This window comes from Ovis aries, chromosome 8, assembly GCF_016772045.2.
Source record: "Ovis aries strain OAR_USU_Benz2616 breed Rambouillet chromosome 8, ARS-UI_Ramb_v3.0, whole genome shotgun sequence".
Lineage (NCBI taxonomy): Eukaryota > Metazoa > Chordata > Mammalia > Artiodactyla > Bovidae > Ovis > Ovis aries.
In genome coordinates this window covers 78,674,404-78,698,286 of record NC_056061.1, presented here as the reverse complement: position 1 = coordinate 78,698,286, position 23,883 = coordinate 78,674,404, and the positions used below count along the sequence as shown (strand labels likewise).

At 38.1% G+C, this 23,883-nt stretch overlaps 1 protein-coding gene across 10 annotated transcripts in view; it reads left to right on the top strand.

Annotated features, from left to right (window-relative positions):
* The window catches only part of IPCEF1 (interaction protein for cytohesin exchange factors 1), a 171,829-nt gene that overhangs the window by 106,865 nt on the left and 41,081 nt on the right, over window positions 1–23,883 (top strand). For all 10 annotated transcript variants that reach the window (XM_060419853.1, XM_027972592.3, XM_027972591.3 and 7 more), the window contains 2 exons: window positions 14,976–15,049; window positions 16,485–16,556. In XM_060419853.1, the coding sequence (XP_060275836.1) occupies window positions 14,976–15,049; window positions 16,485–16,556 (146 nt within the window). The remainder of the gene's footprint in view (window positions 1–14,975; window positions 15,050–16,484; window positions 16,557–23,883) is intronic.

Sequence of the window (23,883 nt, the reverse complement as noted above, 5' to 3'; positions counted from 1 at the left end):
GAATAATATCCCATTGTATGTGTAGACTACATTATACTTACCCGTTCATATCTATTGATGGCCACTTAGATTGTACCCACCTTTTGGAGACAGTGAATAATGCTGCTGTGAATATGGGTATACAAAAGTCTTTTTGAGACCCTTCTTTCAATTCTTTCGGCTACATACCCAGAAGTGAAATTGCTGGATCATATGATAATTCTATTTTTAATTCTTTGAGGAACTGCCATACTGGTTTTTTTTTTTTTTTTTAATGGTGGCCATGTTACATTCCCACCAGAGACGCACAGGGGTTCCCTTTTCTCCACCTCTTCACCACCATTTGCTATTTTCTGGTTTTTTGTTTGTTCTTGTTTTTGGATAGTGGCCATACTAGCAGATATGAGGTAGTGTCTCATTGTGGCTTTGATTTGCATTTTCCTAATGATTTGTCACCTTGAATATCTTTTCATGTGTCTTTTGGGCATTTATATATCTTCTTTGGACAACTGTCTCTTCCCAGTGGAGTCTGTTTAGCTGTGGCTGAGCAGTAACTTAACGGCACTCAAGAAACTCATGAAAGCAGTTTGAAGAGATTTGAAGTTTTCTGGAGTATTGGAAGATTTAATATGCATGGTGTGAAGGCACAATTATGTGCTATAATAACTGTGATTTTGAAACAATATGCCTTATTTTTCTTATTTCCCCCAAATTTCTAACATTGAAAGCAAACACACCAGCCTTCAGATTTTCTCAAATGATGTTCCTTTGTTTATTCTTCCCTCACTCTTGCTCTAGCCATGGATGGAAGATGAACTCTATCGGGAAACAAGACACGTAGCTTATTCTGTAATAGTGACATTTAGTCAAATGTCTTCCTGTTCATTTAAAAATTTTCCTTCCTGTTTAGTGCTTTTTCTTCCCCCCCCCTTTTTTTTTCTATCCCTGAGTATGCTGCCGAATAGACCAACTCTAAGTAGGTGGAAGTAATAGTGTCTCTAGCGTCTTAAGGCTTCTAAAACACTGGTGGGAGTGCTGGATGTGGAAGATCACGAATGGCCTTCTGTGCTGAGGCTTGTGCCCTGTGGGGAAGATTTTATATTATAGAGAACAATAATAGAAGATTCTTTTATGCTAAAATTTCCACCTTGCTCTGATAATGATATTTCAGAAGATAATGACTACCTTTGTATGTCAGCCTGCCAGAAAATTCACTGGTAACTTAATTTCATTAAAACTATGATTTCATAGGGAGAGAATGGAAGAATGTTTAAGTAAGCAGGGCCAGCTAGAATTGCTGATTTACAGATCAGAGAGTGAGACGCCAGTCACTTGTGTGTGTGCGTGCTTGGTCAGTAAATTATATCTGACTCTTTGAGACCCCATGGATTGTAGCGCACCAGCTCCTCTGTCCATGGGATTTCCCAGGCAAGAATACTGGAGTGGGTTGCCATTTCCTTTTCTGGGAATCTTCCCAACCCAGGGAACAAACCACGTCTCTTGCGTCTCCTGCACTGCAGGCAGAGTCTTTACCACAGCACCACCTGGGAAGCCTGTGGTGACCATTGAAATATGATCTAATATGATAATGAAAGAGTCATATCCTTGGGCAATTTTTAAAAGGAAATCATGAAGAGGGCTTCAGGTGCAGAGCAGATGGGCTGTTCGTGTGCAGGAACCACTAGTAGGAACACTTTCTGTGAAAGGAATAGCATCATGGTTTAGATTTCCCAGAAGCAGACCCTGAGAGAAAATTTAGGTGCAAGTACTTTATTTGGGAAGTGATACCGGAGATATTTGGAAAGAAAATGAGGAAGTGAGAAAAGGTGGGAAGTTAGCTGATAAAGCTCTCTTGAGCATGCAGATCATGACTGTGGGTAACTAAAGCTTAATTCTGCTGGGGAACTCTGAGAGCCTGTGAGAAAGACACACCTCTGAGTTTTCCTCCCAAGGGACAGGGACCCTGGAATATTTATACACCAAGTCGCATCAGTCGCTGGTTGTCCTAGGGGCAGTGCGCCCCTGCACAGATGGGGAGCTGGAATCTGGTAGCCAGAGAAGCCGCCCACGAAGAGATGCAAGGGCCAGCAGTGCAGTCCAGCCAGTGTGCCCTGCATGACCAGGACGTGGCCACGTGGCTGGGTCACCCACAGCATTCTCTGCAAGTGGTCGGCTTCCTTCTGAGCCCTTTTCTCTCCCCCTTGTTAGAGCCCCAGCCTCTTCAGAACCATCCTGATTATCACCACCAACACCTTCAGTCCATTTTTATAATGAATGGCCACAATCTGTGGGTTTGGTAGGAAATCAGGCCTTTGTGTTGATTAGTCAAGAACACTTGCCAAATGTTTTCTATGTAGGACATCTATTTCTAAGCATTCATAAGAAGAAAAATCTCTTTGGATGAAAATCTCATTATATGCAAAATACAGAGCTAGATAAACCCAAAAGCAATATCCTTTAAATAAAAGCATACCCCAGATACTGTATGAAGGATATAGAGAGCTTGCTAGTATTGCTCTCCAAAGAATTTAAAATATTTTTCTACAGACATTAATCTGAGACAGAGGAAATAAGGAGAGTTTAGACTAAGAAGGAGCTATTTGGAGGGCTCGGCTGACAGTGAGCAGAGTGAAAAACATTTTACTTCACCTTTGTCTTTTTTGGGTCATTTCTTCTCCTATTTTCTTTCCCAATTCTTCTCATTAATATTAAAATGTTAAATTTTATTTTAACTGTATAAAATTATGCAGCTCTGACAACTTCACAGTATTACATAGATTCATATTAATTCTAAGTAGCCTCACTGACCCAAGAGGTTAAATGCGCTGCCTAGGATTACACAGTAAGTGGCTTGCTTCAAGATACTCTGATTCAAGTCCAGGATTCTTTTTTCGATGACGTTTGTCAACTGCAGATTCTCTTCCATGATATTTCATCTATGGTTGAGACTGAAGAAATTGTTGTCTAGAATTATTTAACTGACTTCTGGGTTCTGGTCTGAGTTTTGTCACTTTAATGAACCATATAACTTTTCCATTGTACAATGCCAACCTATTTATTGGTTGTGCTGGGTCTTGGTTGTGGCATTTGAATGCTTAGTTCAGGCATGTGGGATCTAGCTCCCTGATCAGGGATTGAACACAGATCCCGTGCATTAGGAGTGCAGATCTCAGCCACTAGAGCACCAAGGAAGTCCTGATTGCCAGTCTAGTTTCATGTCTAGGCTAAATAGTGATCAATTTTGTAAATTCTGGCATTTGAATATGATTAATTTTTCTCTAAAGACTAAGATATTAGTACCTAGATGTCATGTGCTTAGTACTCAACAAAAGTTAGGTTTTACTATAGATTTTCCTCAGATTATTATAATTACTATACTTCCCAACAAAGGTCCATCTAGTCAAAGCTATGGTTTTCCCAGTAGTCATGTGTGGATGTGAGAGTTGGACTGTGAAGAAAGCTGAGCGCCGAAGAATTGATGCTTCTGAACTGTGGTGTTGGAGAAGACTCTTGAGAATTCCTTGGACTGCAAGGAGATCCAACCAGTCCATCCTAAGGAAATCAGCCCTGAATATTCATTGGAAGGACTGATGTTGAAGCTGAAACTCCAATGTTTTGGCCACCTGATGCAAAGAATTGACTCATTTGAAAAGACCCTGATGCTGGGAAAGATTGAAGGCGGGAGAAGAAAGGGACAACAGAGGATGAGACGGTTGGATGGCATCACCGACTCAATGGACATGAGTTCAAGTAAACTCCAGGAGTTGGTGAGGGACAGGGAGGCCTGCGGTGCTGCAGTCCACGGGGTGGCAAAGAGTCGGACACAACTGAGCGATTGAACTGAACTGACTGATACTTCTCAAAAGGATTTCAAGTGTTCTCACTGCCAGTCTTGCTTCTGATAGCTAAAAGAAGAGAGAAAATCATTCTTCCTTCTTCCTTTGCAGTGCTTATCAAAACCCAGTGCTAATAATGTCAGCTGTCTGCCTGCAGGCCCACAGAACACTAGCAGACTGGAGATGGCCGTGGTGTATAATCTTTCTAGTTCCTTTCCTGAAAGGAAGAGGGAGTTGAGTTGACTTTTCATAACAAAGCAGCATCACATAGTCTGCCACCTAGAGCGAAAAGCCAACTCCACCCCCTCTTCCTTTATATTTCAAGGAATTTTTTAGGGGAAGAAAAACTACTAAAATCACCTAAAAGTAAGGACAATGTCATTACTAAAAGTTTTTAGACTGTGTTCCACTAACTATCTTGTAGTTAAAATTCTGTGCTCTGTTATTATTTGTGTGGGGTTCTGTCACCATGTTTATTATATTCAATTAAGTTCATTTGTTTTTAATTTGGGGAACTGCTTTTTTGTTTGCATTTTTTAAAAAATTATAAATCATTTATCCAATTTCAAAGTCAAAACTATATAACTAATTATAACCAGGTGAGTCTCACTTTTGTCCCTGTTCCTCTACCCTTTTGCCTCCCTCCTTTTACGTTTGTTTTAAAAATTTTTTTCTATGATTTATTTTTACAAATAAAGATGAGTATGTAGGCATGAACATATCCTATCTCTTTTTTCTTACATAAAATTAACACACTGTATCTATTGTGCTATACCTTACTTTTTCTCTTACCTTGTCCTGGAGATTACTCTGTATGTAATATGTCATTTTTCTTTGTTATTCATTGTATGTGGATGCTGTACATACTTTATTCAATTGTCCCCTGATGACAGACATTTGGATTCTTTACAATCTTTTGTTCTTGCAAATAATGATGCAATTCAAATGCCATACAACATATTTATATTTAGGACAGATTCCAGAAGTAGGGTTTCTGGGTCAAAGAGTAAATACATTTTTGCTAGTTACTGCTCGGTTTCCTTCCAGTGGCTTCCATTTTTGCATTACCAGCAACAGTGTGTGAGTTCATATAAAGTTGTTATAAAATATTGGCTATATTCCCTGTGCCGTACAATATATCCCCACAATTTATCTATTTTATATTGGGTAGTTTCTGCCTCTTAATCCCCCTCCCCCTTTTTTCTCCTCCCCCACCCTCCACTGGAGCCACCAGTCTGTTCTCTGTGTATGTGAGTCTATTTCTGCCTTGCTGTATTTGTTCATTCATTTTAGTTTTTAGATTTCACATATAAGTGAAAATACACAATATATGTCTTTTCCCATCTGACTTAATCCACTAAGCATAATACCCTCTAGGTCCATCCATGTTGTTGCTAATGTCAAAATTTAATTCTTTTTTATGGCTAAGTAATATTCCATTCCATTATGTATATGTATACCACATTCTCTCTATCCAGTCATGTTGGTGGACAAGAAAACTGGGCAGCAGTACTCATATCAGGCAAAGTAGACTTAAAAATCTATAACAAAAGACAAAGAAGGGCATTATATAATGATAAGCAAGTCAATCCAAGAAGAGGATATATCATTTGTAAACGTAAATGTATCTACTATAGAAACATCTAAATATATAAAGCAACTATTAACAGACATAGAGGAAGACATTGACAGTAATTTAATAATACAAGAGGACTTTAGTAGCCTACTTATATCAATGGACAGATTATCCAGTCAGGAAATCAATAAGGAAATAGTGGCTTTAAAAGACACATTAGATCAGATAGACTTAATAGATAGCCACAGAACACTCCATCAAGATCAGCAGAATACATATTCTTTTCAAGTGCACATGAAACTTTGTCCAAGATATATTACATGCTAAGCTACAAAATAAGTTTCAGTAAATTTCAAAAGATTGAAATTATTTCAAATATTTTTTCTTACCATAGCAGTATGCAACTAGAAGTTAATTTCAGGAATAAAAATGGAAAAACCACAAACACATGGAAACTAAAAATTTGCTACAAAAAAACCTAATGAGTTAATGAGAAAATCAAAGAGGAAATCAGAAAATATCTTGAGACAAATAGAAATACGACTTTTCAAAGTCTATGGGATGCAGCAGAAACAGTTCTAAGAGATGTTTTTAGTGATGTAGGCCTACCTTAAGAAACAAGAAAAATCTCAAGTAAACAGCCTAAACTTTCCATCTAAAGGAATTAGAAAAAAAACAAAGCCCAAAGTCAGCAAAAGGAAGGAAATAATAAAGATTAGAGAGGAAATAGAGACTAAAAAAAATAGTTAAAAAGATCAATGAAAGAAACTAAAAGTTGTTTTTTAGAAAGATATTTTTAAAACTGGTAAACCTTTAGCCAGACTCATTAAGAAAAAAAGAGAGTGAGACCGAATAAACAAAATTAGAAATAAAAGATGAGAAGTTACAACCGATGTCACAGAAATATAGTCACAAGTGAATACCACAGTTTTATGCCAAAAAATTGGGTAACCTAGAAGAAATGATTAATTGCTAGAAATGTACAGTCTTACAAGACTGAATTAGGAAGGAATAGAAAATCTAAATAGACCAATTCTTGATACTGAAATTGAATCAGTAATCAAAAATCTCCCAACAAATAAAACTTCAGGACCAGATGGCTTCACAGGGGAATTCTGCCAAACATTAAAAAAAGAGTTAATCCTTCTCAAAGTATTTCAAAAAATTAAAGAGGAGGAAATACTTTCTAGCTCATTCTACAAGGTCATCATTACTCTGTTAACAAAATCAGACAAAGACACTGCAAAATAAGAAAATTGAAGGCCATTAGAACTTAGTAACAACTGTTCCAAAGTGACATGAGAGTGAACTGCTCTGCTTAGAGTTTAGACTTTGCTTGTTTCCTTGGAAGGAAAGTTATGACCAACCTAGATAGCATATTAAAAAGCAGAGACATTACCAACAAAGGTCCATCTAGTCAAGGCTATGGTTTTTCCCGTGGTCGTGTATGGATGTGAGAGTTGGACTATAAAGAAAGCTAAGTGCCAAAGAATTGATGCTTTTGAACTGTGGTGTTGGAGAAGACTCTTGAGAGTCCCTTGGACAGAAAGGAGATCCAACCAGTCCATCCAAAGGAGATCAGTCCTGGGTGTTCATTGGAAGGACTGATGTTGAAGCTGAAACTCCAATACTTTGGCCACCTGATGCGAAGAGCTGACTAACTGGAAAAGACCCTGATGCTGGGAAAGATTGAGGGCAGGAGGAAAAGGGGACGACAGAGGATGAGATGGTTGGATGGCATCACTGACTCAACGGGCTTGGGTTTGGGTGGACTCTGGGAGCTGGTGATGGACAGGGAGGCCTGACATGCTGCAATTCATGGGGTCACAAAGAGTCAGACACAACTGAGCGACTGGACTCAACTAAGCTAAACTGTTTCCAACATACTGGGAGTTTCAGGGTAGAACTGAGCAAACCACGGATTTATGTGGAGTACTGAAGTTTTGCAAATTTCCTGAGTTTGGTATTCATTGGGTAACTTCACTGAAGTTTATTTTAAAGTAATTTCAAGAGTGTCACATTCATATTCATGCATAACTGCAAAAGCATATTACAAAGAAGTCTGTATTTTGTTTTTTAAACTATTTTCCCCTTGAATTGAAGATTCTATCCATTTAAAGACCTATACTTTATTGAATAACAGGATTTTGAGGGAAATGGTACAAGGAAAATACACATAGTTTCTAAGGTGCCTCTTGATTTCAGAATTATTGAAATGTAAAAATTCAGGCTTCTTAGAATCAAGGAAATAGTGTTCCACTGAGAATAGACAGATAATTATACTCTTTATTTTTAACCATGAAATACATAATAGTTTCCTATATTATACTTCATTTGTTTCTGGCTTGGTCTTCTTTGACCTACTTAGTCTCTGGGATGTATTTATAACACTCTTATTTTTCTAGGTCTGCTCTTCTACCTTTCTGACATATGTAGGTCCTTAAGAACTGAGTTTGTCTATTTTGTAGTATGAAAAAGTCAAACTTTATTGATGGCAATGAACACTTATTTTACATTTAGATATTAAAACTTAACATCCTATTTTAATAAATTTTAAAAATATGTCTGAGCGTGGCAAATTCTATGTAAAATATTTTTCACTCTAAAATTCCTGTAGTCCAAAATTGAAGCAAATAAGAAATTTTAACCTAATTTTGTGTCTGAAGTTTGAACAAGTCATATTGAGTCATCAGCGGAGTCGTCAAAGACCTCATATTTTGCCTTCTTTTAAGTCTTACTGACAGACAAACAGGAAAAATTCATTCATTATTTTTTACTCCCCAAACTTTTCCTGCATCTCATGTTTTTAAAAACAGCTTTATTGAGATATATTTCACATATCATAAAGTTACACTATTCAGATTTACAACTGAATGATTTTTGGTAAATTTACTGAGTGATGAGCCATCATAATAAATCAGCTTTAAATAATTTTCATCATATCAATAAAATCCTTTATGCCTTTACAGTCAATCTTCATTCCCCCTCCAGGCAACCACTATTCTACTTTCTGTCTTTATAGATAGATTTGCTTTTTTCCTACAATTTGTATAAAAGAATGATACAGTATTAGGTGATTTCTTGTGTCTGTCTTTTACTTAGCATTATGTTTTCAAGATTCTTCTATGTTTGAGCTCATGTCAGTTGTTCACTAAACAGTATTCTGTTGTATGAATATACTTCACTATTTACCAGTTGATGGATATTTAGATTGTTTCCAGGTTTGAGCTATTATGAATAGTGCTGCTATAAATATTTGCAGGCAGATCTTTGCATGAGCATATGCTTTCATTTCTCTTGGGTAGGTACCTAGGAATGGAATTGCTAAGTTGTATGGTAATTATTAATATATATTTATATTTTTTAGAAACTGCCAAACGTTTTCCCAAGTGACTTCTGCATCTCATTTTAGCACTTTATTGACTGACCATGGAAAAAGACCATGTTTCTGTCCTTCATTCATTCATAAAGCTCATTTTTTTTAAATTTCACTTGTGTTGAACACCTTAGCTTATTCAATAATTGGTGATATAACTGTAAACAACAAAATTATTTCCCTCAAGGTGCTCAGTCTGTTGGAGAAACAGAGGAATACCTTGATAACTAAATACAGAAAGAGAAGTATGGTAAGCAAAGCCCACTGTGGGGGTTGGGACACAAAGCGGAAGGCATTAGCTCCAAGCTTGGAGGAGCCAGGGAAAGTTTTGGAGAAGGTCACACCTAAGTTGATTCGTGGAGACATATCTAGGAAAGTGAGAGAGGAAGGGCCTTTTTAAGCCTAGGAACAGAAGGCACCCTGCCCTGCTTGCAGTCAGAACCCCTTTACCCAGATCAGTTTTACTTTTCTCTGTAGTAATTACTGCTCAGAGTGTGCTGTGTAATTTACGTGCTCATACATTGAGCGATTGTCTCTTTTCTCCTTGAAAGCAGATATCTCTGTCTGTTTTGCTCACTGATAAAGCCCAAATATTTGACACAGCGCCTGACACAAAAAAGGTACTCAGTAACTGTTCATTGAATAAATGAATGTATAACATGAACAGTTTTAATAAACATGTGTGTTTAATGCTGCTAATATACCAACTGCAGATGAAACTTCACTAAGTTGAACAAAATCAGAGTTGCTAGAAAAGGGGAAGGATGAATATGTGATTTTTAAGATTGTAGAGCATCCCATCACAAAGTGAAAAGCAGTGTCTTGTTTCAGAATGTAAGACTAAATCTGATAAGACAAGTTTGCACAGTGACCAAAAGAGAGTGTGATAGTTCTGGTAAGAGAACAAGATTTTTTTTTACATTAGAATCCATGGAGAAAATTGCAGGTACCAATGAAGAACTTTCAAGTAACTTCTCAGAAAGTTAGAAATGATTGAAGAGGAAGGATGCTATTTGAGAAAGTTAGTTCCGTTACTGCAGTAAGGAACAAGGGATCTGAGGGGGTGGGAGCAGGGAAAGGAGGAGAAAACTGTCATTCCTTAGGATTTTCCCTCTGTGATTGTCATTTTTGAGGCATTTTTTGCAAGTCAAATAAGCAAAGACAATGTTTGACATAGTTATCTGTGATTTTGAATACAGTTTGAACATAAAGTGAGAAATGCCTTTGCTCATAGAAGAAAAATTTACTGGGGAAATATTAAGGTATCTTTTACTCATTTTTATTTAGGCTCTTATTTGAAGGAATCTCAGCCATTTCAGTTTTGCCAGAAAGGAATCCACCAAAATGAATATTTACAGTTTTTCTCTTTCATATGTCTGTATTTAGTTTTTTGTTGATTGCTTTTTGTGTTGTTGTCATTTAAGGTGGCCTTCTTGTACTGATAGCAGATTATCTAGAGAGTAATAATGCTATAAATTGGGTATTAATTCTAATTCAGCTCAATAGAAGTATTTTTTCTGTGTTTTAATTTTTTCATTTACTTTTGGTTGAGTAAGGGGTAGGGGCACTAGAGAAAATGAAGCTATATAATTATGAAAGTGAAAAAGTAAAAGTGTTAGTTGCTCAGTCAAGTCTGACTCTGTGATACCATGGACTGTAGCTCTCCAGGGATTCTCCATGGGATTCTCCAGGCAAGCATACTGAAGTGGGTAGCCATTCCCTTCTCCAGAGAAGATAAAACTGTATAATTAATCATGGCATAATCATGAAAGGCCTTTTATACTCTTCTTAAACACTTAAGGAAATGGTAACCCACTCCAGTAATATTGCCTGGAAAATCCCATGGACGGAGGAGCCTGATAGGTTACAGTCCATGGGGTCTCAAAGAGCCAGACATGACTGAGCGACTTCACTTTAAACACTTAGACTTTCTCCAAGAGCAACTGGGAACCATGCAGGATTTTAATGAAAGAAGAGGTTTGTGGAATGATTTGCTGTGATTGTGATTTGGACACTAAATCAGAGGGAAAAACACAACTATGGAGAGGGATAATGGTTAATGGTTTAGAGGACTTCTGCAATAATGGTGGTCTGAAGGAGGTGTGTGTAATAGATGCTTTGAAGAGCTGTGGCAGACGCAGCAATGATACAGCTTAGTGGTTACGTGCACAGATGCTGAGAAGGAGATTGAAGTGTCAAAGATGTCATCCCATATTTCCTGTTTTTGGACAACTGGATAGAAAGTGACATCATTCACTTCAGAGGAGAACACAGGAGAAAGAGAAGCAGGCCTTTCATGGAGGGAGACGATGAGTTTGGTCTTGGATTTGTCACTCTCAAGGGGAGAATCTTAGTCAGTTTGTGCTACCACATAGCAAAATACCATAGTCTGCGTGGCTTAAACAACACTTATTTGTTCGTCAGAGTTCTGGAGGCTAGGAAGTCCAAGATCAAGTTCTAGTGGATTCCATATCAGATGAGAGGTTTCTTTCTGGTTGGAAGAGAGTTGCTTTCTTGCCGTATGTTCAGATGGAGGAGGCGTGGGGAGGAGTGGGAAAGCACTAGAGTCTTCATCTTTTTATAAGGGCACTAATTCCATCGGAGGGGTTTCACACTTATTACTTCATCTAAACCAAACTACTTCCCCAAGATCCTGCTTCGAATACCATCATGTTAGGGTTTAGGGCTTCAAAATTTGAATTTGAGATGTGGGGGAACACAAATATTGGGTCCATGATAGGGAGCCTATGGAATACTCATCGAATACATACATTAGGCAGTTGGATCTTGGGATGGGTGCCCTAGGATTGAAAGGAGTTTGCGGGTATAGGTTTTGGATATGTGTGTACAAATGTGGTTATACATGCTGCCATGGAAGTGAGTATGATCCCCTGTGGAGAGTTTTGGAATGAGAAGAGAGTGAGTTTGTACTTAGAAATCTGGGGCATAAGAAACAGAGGGGGAAAGAAGACCCTATGAAAGGAAGCAAGGAGCTGTTAAATGGGGAACAGGGGGAGGCTGCAGAAATGCACTGTCAGAAAAGAGACATTTCTTGAGGGAGGGAGTGGGCTGTAGTGTCAGTTTCCAGAGTTCAATTAAGTGAGGGCTAAAAAGGGTACACGGGATTTAGCAACATGAAAATCATTGCGGTTCTCGGTAACAACTCTTTCTGTGGACTAGTGGGTGTAGAAATCAATGAAGGTAGGAAATAGAAACAAATGGTGAATATAAATTGTTTTATTCTTTCCAAAGTAATTGCAGGAATTTACATTAAAATACCCTAGCCCAACATAGCATTTTTTAAATTGAGGTAAAATTCACATGAGACTGTTGTTTAGTTGCTAAGTCAGATCCAACTCTTTTCGACCCCATGGACGGGTGCCCACCAGGCTCCTCTGTCTGTGGAATTTTTCAGGCAAAAATACTGGAGTGGGTTGCCATTTCCTTCTCCAGAGGATCTTTCCAACCCAGGGACTGAACCCATATCTCCTGCATTGGCAGGTGGATTCTTTATCTCTGAGCCACCAAGGAAGTCTTCACATGAGATTATCCATTCTTTAATGAGTAATTCAGTGGTATTTAGTATCCTGACAATGTGCAGCCACTTCCTCTATCTAGTTCTAAAACATTGTCAACAACCCAAAGGAAAACTCACGCCCATTAAGCAGTTGCTCCCTATCCCCTCCTGCCCATGGCCCCTGACAACCACTAATCTGTCTTCTGTTTCTATGGATTTACCTATTTTGGCTATTTCATATAAATGAAATCATGCAATATATAGTGTTTTATGTCACTTCTTTTCCTTTGTATAATGTTCTCAAGGTTCATCCACATTAGAGTATTTATCAATACTTCCTTCTTTTTTTGTGACAGAATAATATTCCATTGTATGGACAGGCCACTATCTGTTCCTCTGTTGAAGGATACTTAGACTGTTTCCACTTTTTGACTATCATGAAATAATGCTGCTGTGAACACGCATGTATTTATTTGAGTACCTGTTTTCACTTCTTTCGGGGTATATAAGAGTGGAATTTCTGGAGCCTAATGTAATTTGTTTAAAACTCTAATTTTTAGTATGGGTGAGGGAGGGATGGGTTGGGAGTCTGGGATGGCAGATGCAAACTTTTATTATATAGGATGGATAAATGGCGAGATCCTACTGTATAGCACAGGGAACTATATTCATTATTCTGTGATGAACCATAGTAGAAAAGAATATATATAAATATATACACACACACACACACATATATATACATATACATATATACATACACATATATATACATATATATATATCTGAATCACTTAGCTATACAGTAGAAATGAGCACAATATTGTAAATAAATCAACTATACTTCAATTAAATAAATGAAAAATAATATACTTTTATATAATGCTGAGAGGCCGCAGAAAGCATTGTGCATTGTAGGGAAAGCTGAATCTCTTCAAATGCTTTACATTCTCTTTAGATAGGGTTGGTGAAACCATCATCCAGTGATTAAATAGCCATCCCAAAATAAATAAGCCAAATTGGAAAAACATACAGTTTTTAAAGAGGAAAGTGTCCTTTGAATTGAGTTTTGAGCTTTATAAGAAGAAAGATCTTCGAGTGAAGAGTCTGGTTAAGTTGGTGCATGTAGGAGAGAACAGAGGGAACAGACCTAAGACTGGAAGTTTTACAGTTTAATTTTTCTGAAGAAAGAGTGCAAGTTACACTCTAGTTGGTGATAAGGGAAAGAAGAACAGGTGCCAATATGAACTATGAGCACCCAAGGTGCTGAGCTAACAGCTAGCTGCCTTTAATTGTGTTTTCAAAACCAATTTTTATTTATCCTCTAATAACCGCTGACTCATTTATGTTTTGCTTTGTTTTTCTGGCCATGCTGTGTAGCATGTGGGGTCTTAGTTCTCCCACCCATGCCCTCTACGTTGGGAACTTGGAGTCTTAACTACTGGACGGCCAGGGATACGTTTAATGTTGTGAACTGTATTTCTTCATTCAGAGACATTAGTGTAGATGAAAGGTTTGAGTTCTATCTGTGACAAGCAATCTAGCCTCCTGTGGTTCAGTTAAATTTTATTCATAAAGGCTAAGAAATTTTTTAGAGGCAGAGCAATGATTACATTCCCTGTAAAATTTTTGGTATTTTTTAATCTTTTATCTTGAAATTTCATAGTTTTTATATAAAACTTTCATAATGAATCAGGTACAGTACAAAACTCACTAGATTTTGAATAATGGTTGGAATAAATTAGGTTAAGTTGCTGAGCTGCCTAACATCTTTTATTATTTGTTGAGAAGATTTTTAATATTTATATTTGAAACACTGACATGCACTTTTTAAAAAAACATTTTGTTTTGCATTGGGGTATAACTGATTAACAATGTTGTGATAGTTTCAGGTACGAAGCAGAGCAACTCAGCCATACATATACCTGTATCCATTCTCCTCTAAATGGAGTTTCAAAGTGGCATTCATTTTATTTCCTTAAAAGTATCATTTTTCTGTGCACTCTTTCCTTTATAGAAAGAACTCAAGGAATTGATTATGGAACTGAGATTTTCAAAGAGATGGCTCTGTGATTTAACCCTCTGGGAACTTACTAAACTTGAGAGAGAAAATAATGCTTGTTGAGTATCTGTTAAGTGTTTTATTTTTCTGAGCTTATTTAAATCCTATAACAACCAGTAAGTGGTGGATCCGTGATATGAACCTCAATTTTACTTAACTCCACAATCAGGCCTCTGTTCATCATGTAATAGGGCATGCTGTTAATGACTGTGCTTGTGATGCTAGTTAGGTTCTATCTTAGATACTTGCAGCTCGCTAGAGAATTGGGATGAGAAAGATGCTGAAGGTGGCCATGGGCTCAAGAGGAAGTGGAGCTCTGATCAGTTAGCTCTGCTGTTTTCTAGGAAGACAGACGAGAAGGGGTTGGGCAGGTCCTGCTTGTGCCACATGTTGGCTGTCCCAAAACTGTGTTATGTTACTTCTCAGAGAAGATTCTGGATGCTTTGTCAGAAGAATATTAATTTCTCTTATAAAATGTATGTCTGGGAGAAGTCCAATGCTGATTCAGAGAAGTATCTTTTGATCCTCCTCCATTTCACTTATTCTGTCTCTGTTCAACATATGAGCTCAATAAACGAACTGCTAGGATTGATGCATTTATTCCTATTTGTGGTGTGTGTTTATTTCAGGCAGAAAAAGCTGATGGATTTGTTAACCTGCCTGATTTCACTGTAGAGAAAGCATCTGAATGCAAGAAAAAGCAGTAAGTTGTCTATCATTTCCCACAAAATAATGGGGCCAGGATAACAGCCTTTTTATAAGTTCCTCAGGTGATATGGTGGTTTGGAAGTTCATGATGATGATATTCAAATGTCAAAAAATTTTTACTTAATGGTTTGGCACAGCAAACAGTAATAGAAGCTTTTAACCTCTTGTTTTCTGGAATTTCACTTTGTGAAGCAGATGGATTTTAAAACCCCATGGAGCCTTGGCAGGGCATGCTGCTAATGACCATGTCCATGATCCAATGAGAAACGAGCCACCATCCAGGACTGGCAGGGTGATCAGATGTCAAGGATGTGTTTTTGTAAAGAGAATGGCTAGTTAAATAGGACTCACAAGAGCAGCAGATATGATATGAGACCAGTTCCTTTTCTTAGTTCATGAAATTGTCAGTAGCATTCTGAAATTGAATTCTCTGAGTTGTCTTAGCCTTGGGGATTGCACCTTGATATACTTAAAGTCTAAGAGATTTGATAACCAACAGGAGCCAGAGTCTCCAGCCTAGACCAGCTCTCCAGACTCCCAGTCAAGTGCTCTTCCCATAACAGGATCTATCTTCATTTTGTATATGTGTCTTTTTTATCTTTTACTTATTCTTTGTTCTGCTTTTGACATCATTTCCTATTTTGTTAGAAAAGGGCAGTTCCCTATTGACCTGTGTTTCTAGTAGCAGCAACTGATTATTAAAAAAAAAACAATTAACCTGTTGTGAGCTTTAAGTCTGTGCCATTGTGATGTAGCTGCATCAGAAAGTACCTGGTGATACATGAGGTTGCCTCGATTCTTGTGGTTTTGACGAAACTGGTCATGTACAAAAACCCTGGTCCACACTGCAGGACTTCCTGTCTAAATGGTAAAGAGGAAATACTTTGTTATCATCAATGTTTTTATACTTTTCTTTTAAACTCAAAAATCTGCCTTGTATTTTTTCTTTACCAATAGAGGATAGCTTGGTTAATGTTTTTGATATGTTGTCACAGTGTAGAAATTTTATACTTAATTATTTTTCTATAAATGCAGTTATTGTATCTAAATTTAAGTACTGTGCTTGTTGGAGTTGATCTGGGTACTTTGAAGTTGCACATCTACCACTTTATATTTTAGTGTATTTTCTCTATAACAAACTGCAGTTGAAAATAAAAGAATATGTCCATATGTTTTAAGTAGATACTATTGATTAGTCAAGACCAAGTTCTGGTCTGAATGCCCTGACGTGATGAATTCACCCTCCGCTCCCTACATGTAATAGAGATTAGACAATAGATATTTAATGTAATTAAAAATTCTGCTCTTATAAATCAACAAAGAAATCAGATGAACTTACCATATATATATTTGACTGTTTTACTGTTGACTGCATTGTTGACTGTACTAATTTCTAACTTCTCACGTGTCTGTGCTTTTCCTCTTCCAAGTGCTTTTAAGATCAGTCATCCACAGATCAAGACCTTTTATTTCGCTGCTGAGAATGTGCAGGAAATGAACTTGTAAGTAGAGAAAAATCACTCGATATAATCTTTACAGATTATTTTGGTTAAGTGTCTGAATTTTAAGCGAATGTGCATATCAATTATTGTTTCATTTGTTTCTGCTGCTTTACAGCCCAAACTTCTTAGCGGTTATAAGGTCTTTCTGCTTTCTTTCCTAGTATTTGGAAGCATTTTGGAGCACTACACAGATCAAAATGGCTGTTTTAGGAAGAAGTAGTAAGGTTCTTCTAAGGGAAGAACTCAGACACTAGACTGAGAAAGGAATAGATAGAAGACACTGTAAGAAAATGTGAAAGTGAGAATTAGCATCACAGGGAGAAAAGCCTGAAAGAATTGTGTTCCAGGTCCCACAGCTTTCAGAATTCTACATGGAAACTCTCTGCAGGATGTCATATGTGCTGTGTGACTATCCTGGTGACTCATGTTTATCGTCTCTCCATGTTCTATCCTGAACATTTTGCAGCACGTCTTTGTTCAGAGTACCTCTAATGTAAAAATGTATATCACTAACTTCATTTCCTGTTTGCTCGGGTTAAGTAAGTGGAATATCCTGGTAGAGCACTGCCTGCCTTGCAACATCCCCTGCTGGCTTAGATTACAGTGTGATCCCAATGGGTCTTATTTGAATGAAACTATATATATTTGAGGTGCTTGTGGCATTGGAGGGTGTTCTGTTTAATTAAGTCCTATTCTCAGAATTGTCAATGTTTCATTGCTTTCAGTTAATTAATTAAAAATATGTATATGGATTATCTATGATGTATTCCCTTGTAATGGATCCTGGGCATTAAAAATGAAGAATACAGATTTAATATCTCCATTCATAGCACTTATTGTTTAACCTATTTATATTTTTGTATCTAATTATATCTATTAATTTAGACATAATGACTTTATCCATTTGCTCTGTGTAATTTCTTTTTTGCTTGTTGCTCAAGAAGCTTACAGAAAAAAACTACTTTTCACTAAGCATGCATGAGCAACATACACGCATGCACACATACACGCGCAAACACGCACACACACACACGTACACACACACACAGCACCTTACTTTGTATCCTCACAGAAGCCCTTTGTCACTAGAATCATTCTCATCTGTTCCCTACATTTACCTTCCCATTACAAACCTTCAAATGAGGGCAGAATGGCTTTTTAGCACAAAGTTAGGAAACCCTGTGTTAGAAATAACAGAGCAGAGCATTGACAATCGAGTCTTCCAAACAAGTCTTTATTTCCTTGGACAAAGGGAGAAATAGTTTCTATCCTCTTGATTTTAGCTTTTCCCTCTGGCTTTCTCAAGCATCTGAGAAAAACAGGAGCAATGTACAGAAGGAGGATGAGATGGTTAGATAGCATCACTGACTCAATGGACATGAGTTTGAGCAAACTCCGAGAGATAGCACAGCACAGGGAAACCTGCCGTGCTATAGCCCGGGGTCACAAAAAGTCAGGTAGAACTCAGAAGACTGAACAACAGCACAGAAGGAGAAGATGAAAAACTTGACAGTCAAAGTTCTTTATTTCTCCTTTCATTTGCGTTGCTAACTCTAAATCCTATTGATTAGCAAAGTCTCAGTTCAGTTCAGTTGCTCAGTCACGTCCAACTCTTTGCGACGCCATGGACTGCAACACGGCAGGCCTCCCTGTCCATCACCAACTCCCGGAGTTTACTGAAACTCATGTCCATTGAGTCGGTGATGCCATCCAACCATCTCATCCTCTGTCATCCCCTTCTCCTCTCACCTTCAATCTTTCCTAGCATCAGGGTCTTTTCAAATGAGTCAGTTCTTCACAGCAGGTGGCCAAAGTGTTAGAGTTGCAGCTTCAGCATCAGTCCTTCCAGTGAACACTCAGGACTGATTTCCTTTAGGATGGATTGCATTCTTTCTGGAGTTATTTCTCCACTGATCTCCAGTAGCATATTGGGCACCTACTGACCTGGGGAGTTCATCTTTCAGTGTCCTATCTTTTTGCTTTTTCATACAGTTCATGGGGTTCTCAAGGCAAGAATACTGAAGTAGTTTGCCATTCCCTTCTCCAGTGGACCACGTTTTGTCAGAACTCTCCACCATGACCCGTCCATCTTGGGTGGACCTACCATGGCTCATAGTTTCATTGAATTGGATAAGGTTGTGGTCTATGTGATCAGATTGGTTAGTTTTCTGTGACTGTGGTTTTCAGTCTGTCTGCCCTCTGATGGCGAAGGATAAGAGGTTTATGGAAGCTTCCTCATGGGAGAGTAGCAAGGTCTAGATGTGTGGAAAACTTAATGTCTTGTCCAGAGACTGTCAGTCTGGAGCCGAACCATACATCAGTCCCAAGTGGTCCTTTCTAAGGTGTGTGTGTGTGTATGTGTGTGTGTTAGTTGCTCAGTCTTGTCTGACTCTTTGTGACCCCATGGACTGTAACCTGCCAGGCTTCTCTGCCCACGGAATTCTCCAGTCAAGGATACTGAAGTGGGTAGCCATTTCCTTCTCCAGTGAATCTTTCTGACTCAGGGATCAAACCCAGGTCTCTTGCATTGCAGTTGGACTCCTTACCTTCTGGGCTATGAGGGAAACCCTTTTAAAGCTTTACTGGTGGTGAAATAGAGCTGCCCATCAGCCTCCTCTCCCCAGCCCTGTAGGCTCCTGCCAGTACCTAGCTTTTCCCATGAACTTCCTGTATCTCCAGCCTTCTTCCGGTCTGTATCCTTTCTGTTCATCCCAGGGCTGGTTCTTTCAAAGTAGTTCTATTCAGTCCAACATGGGGAGAGTAAGACTGACTACCAGGAAAACAATGACTACAAAGTCTTTTGTTACCTAGGGAATTTATCTAGCTACATGGTGAAACACAGTTTAAACCAGTAAAAGTGTGAGATCCTTACAAGATTATCTGAAACTCCTCTATTTCAGGCAAATTTGCTCTCTCAATCACACATCAGAGTTATTTAGCTCTTGCTGACCCACTACTCCAGTTTTGCTTACATATCTGGTCCATTCATCTTCCCTTTGCAGTGATCTGTCTAATGGTGAATACAGTTATATGAGCATTAGCTACACACTCTGTCTATTTGACTATTAAGTCTAAGCCTTTCACAGTTATCAAAGCCAAAGTCTTAGGGCCTTTCTATGGTGTGAAGATCTGTGTTACTTGAGATTATTTTAGCATTTATCTTTCCAGCTTACAAATAAGATTATAAATTGAAATTTGAGTGTGAGGTGTCCTGGCCTCATATTTTTGAATCTCTCGGTGACCTTTATACACAAAAATTGTCTTTCTGGCCACTCATAAATAAATGGCTCATTTTGTCTATGCCTGAATGTATCATAATTTTTCATTTATAATATCATTATTAAGCTTTATTTGGAGAAGGCAATGGCACCCCACTCCGGTACTCTTGCCTGGAAAATCCCATGGATGGAGGAGCCTGGTAGACTGCAGGCCCTGGGTTCACTATGAGTCAGACACAACTAAGCGACTTCACTTTCACTTTTCACTTTCACGCATTGGAGAAGGAAATGGCAACCCACTCCAGTGTTCCTGCCTGGAGAATCCCAGGGACGGGGGAGCCTGATGGGCTGCTGTCTATGGGGTCGCACAGAGTCAGACACGACTGAAGTGACTTAGCAGCAGCAGCAAGCTTTATTAGTCTGAAGATGATTTTTTCTAGTAGCTAACAATGCAGAATCCCTTTGGGATTGCTGGTTAACCTCCTCCTTCTCCCGCAAGACTAGGCAGAGGATGTTTAAAGATTTGCTTTTCAGTAGCCACCAAAGAACTTCCTTTCTTACTGATGAGGCGTGTTGGAGCCAGGACATAATGCCTCTGGGTATCAGTGAGACACAGAGGTGCTGGGGAAAAAGGGAGTGGCATTCGGAGAGACAGGGCCTGTTTTAGAAGTTCCCCTCCTTGAGAAACTGCCTTTTTGGGTGGTGACGTTTCTCATGAAGGAAAAGGTAAATAAGTTTAAGAAACACTGTGTGTTCTGCAAGGACCCTCAATTTACAAGTGCAGGGGTGAGTAATTAGGGTAATGTAAAAGCTGGTTTCTAAACAAAGGCTGGTGGTAGCTGCCTTTCTCAGGCGGTGTTTGTGGGAAGAATGTTCTCATTTTATGCATCAATTTCTTAACACTTGTGCTTCTTCAACGCACACATTCACAGCAAGTTAACATACAACAAACTCCCAGGAAACATCTGTCGTCTTCTTTTATATAAATATAAGTCTTTTTGCATCTATCTTTTAGCTACAAATAGAAAGTTTTCTACTGCCTAGATGTTTTTTTAAAAAAGTTCTTAGCAAAGAAGGTACTCTGAGCCTATGGGTTCTAGAAAGAAAACAAACAAGATTCTGAACAATTACGAGTTTTCCCAGCAAGTAACTGATAGTGTCAATTAAAGGGAGAAGAGTTTTGAGTGAGGCCTAAAAGGAATCTTTTCTTTACTGTCAGTATTCTTCTATTCTGCTCATTTCTGGAAAGGAACTTAGGAATGTCTTTTCTTGATTCAGGCATTCTCAATTCATCTGTTTTTTTTTTTTTTTTTGCATTGATATGTTAAAAAAAGAATTTTGTCTTTTTCACTCTGAGATGCTTTTTTGGGGGGGAGGGGAGAGTCAAATGCAATTATAAAATTATGAAATCCGGAATAAACTAGGGATTAGTTAGCTGTTAAATTCATTGTGCTTTGCCTGGTCAGTTTTTAAAAATGTATTTTTAAGCGTTTTGCTTGAGTAATGTGTAAAATACATTCTTGTAAAAAAAATCTTGTAATATAGAAGTATGTAAAATGAAAAACCTCCCATTCCCCCAACTTTACTTCCCAATCTAACTTCTTTCCCTAAAATTAAGCCACTTTTCACAATATGACTATATCCTCTCTGATGCTTTGCCCTGCAAATCAAGTCACGCACATAGTTTTAGAAGCACATTGATGACATGAATACAGTACTATGTATAAGGTAGGTAACTATTGAGAACCTACTGTATCGTACAGGGAACTCTATTCAGTGATCTCTGGTGACCTAAATGGGAAGGAAATACAAAAAAGAGGGGACATGTGTTTGTATAGCTGATTCACTTTGCTATACAGCAGAAACCAACACAGCATTGTGGAGCAATTACAATGAAAATTAATTCAAAAAGGAAGCACATTGAATCAGGATAAACACTTCGTTTTGTATTTGCCTTTTTTCTTCACAGTGTGTTAGGATTTTTCCAGGTCATGATAAGGCTCCCTCACCCAACCGCAGTCTTTTTATTAGTTTCTAACATGGTGCTGATGGAATTCGTACCATACTTCATCCAGTTTTCTGTTAATGGACAATTCTATTGTATCAAATTTTTTTGTCATTGCAAGCCCATCGAATTAATATTTTTCCACATTTCTTATATACATGAAAATGTGTTTTGAAGGATAGATATTTAACATTAGAATTGTTTGGTGAAGGGGAATGAATATTTATATTTTGAATTCAGTTCAGTTCAGCAGTCAATCAGTCGTATCCGACTCTTTGCCACCCCAAGCCTCCCTGTCCACCAACTCCCGGAGTTCACTCAAACTCATGTCCATCGAGTTGGTGATGCCATCCAGCCATCTCATCCTCTGTCATCCCCTTCTTTTCCCAGTCCCTCCCAGCATCAGGGTCTTTTCAATGAGTCGACTCTTCCCATGAGGTGGCCAGAGTACTGGAGTTTCAGCCTCAGCATCAGTCCTTCCAATGAACAGCCAGGACTGATCTCCTTCAGAATGGACTGGTTGGATCTCCTTGCAGTCCAAGGGACTCTCAAGAGTCTTCTCCAACACCACAGTTCAAAAGCATCAATTCTTTGGCACTCAGCTTTCTTCACAGTCCAACTCTCATATCCATACATGACCACTGGAAAAACCATAGCCTTGACTAGACGGACCTTTGTTGGCAAAATAATGTCTCTGCTTTTCAATATGCTATCTAGGTTGGTCATAACTTTTCTTCCAAGGAGTAAGTGTCTTTTAATTTCATGGCTGCAGTCACCATCTACAGTGATTTTGGAGCCCCCCAAAATTAAGTCTGACACTGTTTCCACTGTTTCCCCATCTATTTCCCATGAAGTGATGGGACCAGATGCCATGATCTTAGTTTCCTGAATGTTGAGCTTTAAGCCAACTTTTTCACTCTCCTCTTTCACTTTCATCAAGAGGCTTTTTAGTTCCTCTTCATTTTCTTCCATAAGGGTGGTGTCATCTGCATATCTGAGGTGATTGATATTTCTCCTGGCAATCTTGATTCCAGCTTGTGCTTCCTCCAGCCCAGCATTTCTCATGATGTACTCTGCATATAAGTTAAATAAGCAGAATGATAATATACAGCCTTGATGTACTCCTTTTCCTATTTGGAACCAGTCTGTTGTTCCATGTCCAGTTCTAACTGTTGCTTCCTGACCTGCATATAGGTTTCTTAAGAGGCAGGTCAGGTAGTATCATCAAATTAACTGCTTGATATTGACTGTACCAGTTTTTCAGGGTCAACTCAACAAAGGATGAGACTGTTTATCTTGAAATCTAGAAATTAGCAATATTTTAAAATTTTCCCAGTCTCATGGTGAACAATATTTGCTTGTGCTTGAATATGCATTTTCTAAAATATTATTGAGGCTGAGAATTTTCCCTTATATTTATTAGCCATTTGTAGCTTTTTGTCATTTTCCATTTCTTTGTTTTGTTTATTTTGCGGTAGAGTCTTGATGAACATTTTTCAGTTCCTCTGGCATGATCTGGGCTTGAGTCTTAGTCTAGTTTTAAGTGGCCGCTAGAGACACGTGTTTATCATGATACAAAAGGGGACTTCCTAAATGAGGCTGAAACTCATCTTGCTTCTTATAGAAAGTTCTATTTTATTTTTAAAATAAAACGTACTTTGTATTTCCTATTAAAAATTTTTCTAGACCATGGCAGATTGAGGGCTGGGTAAAGATTCCTAATTTGTTGACAATTGCAGATTTGGGAATATGCAGTGTTTATGCTTTGGTGGGGGTGTAGCTGGATAGTTTATGATGCATTATTGGACTAGCAAAAATGAAACATTAAGTGAGTCAATAAGTTCATAGCATTATTATCATCATTTTCTTGATAGTTGACTTAGGCTACTTATGTTTCAAAAAAAGATTAATATGTATTATGGAATATGTTTTTAAAATAGAGAAAAGTAGAAAGAAATGGGAAATAGGTCATTTAGATTATCACTGTCCCAAAATAATATTTTTCCCTTAAATAGGTTATATCAGTTCAGTTCAGTCACTCAGTCATGTCCTACTCTTTGCGACCCCATGGATCGCAGCACGCCAGGCCTCCCTGTCCATCACC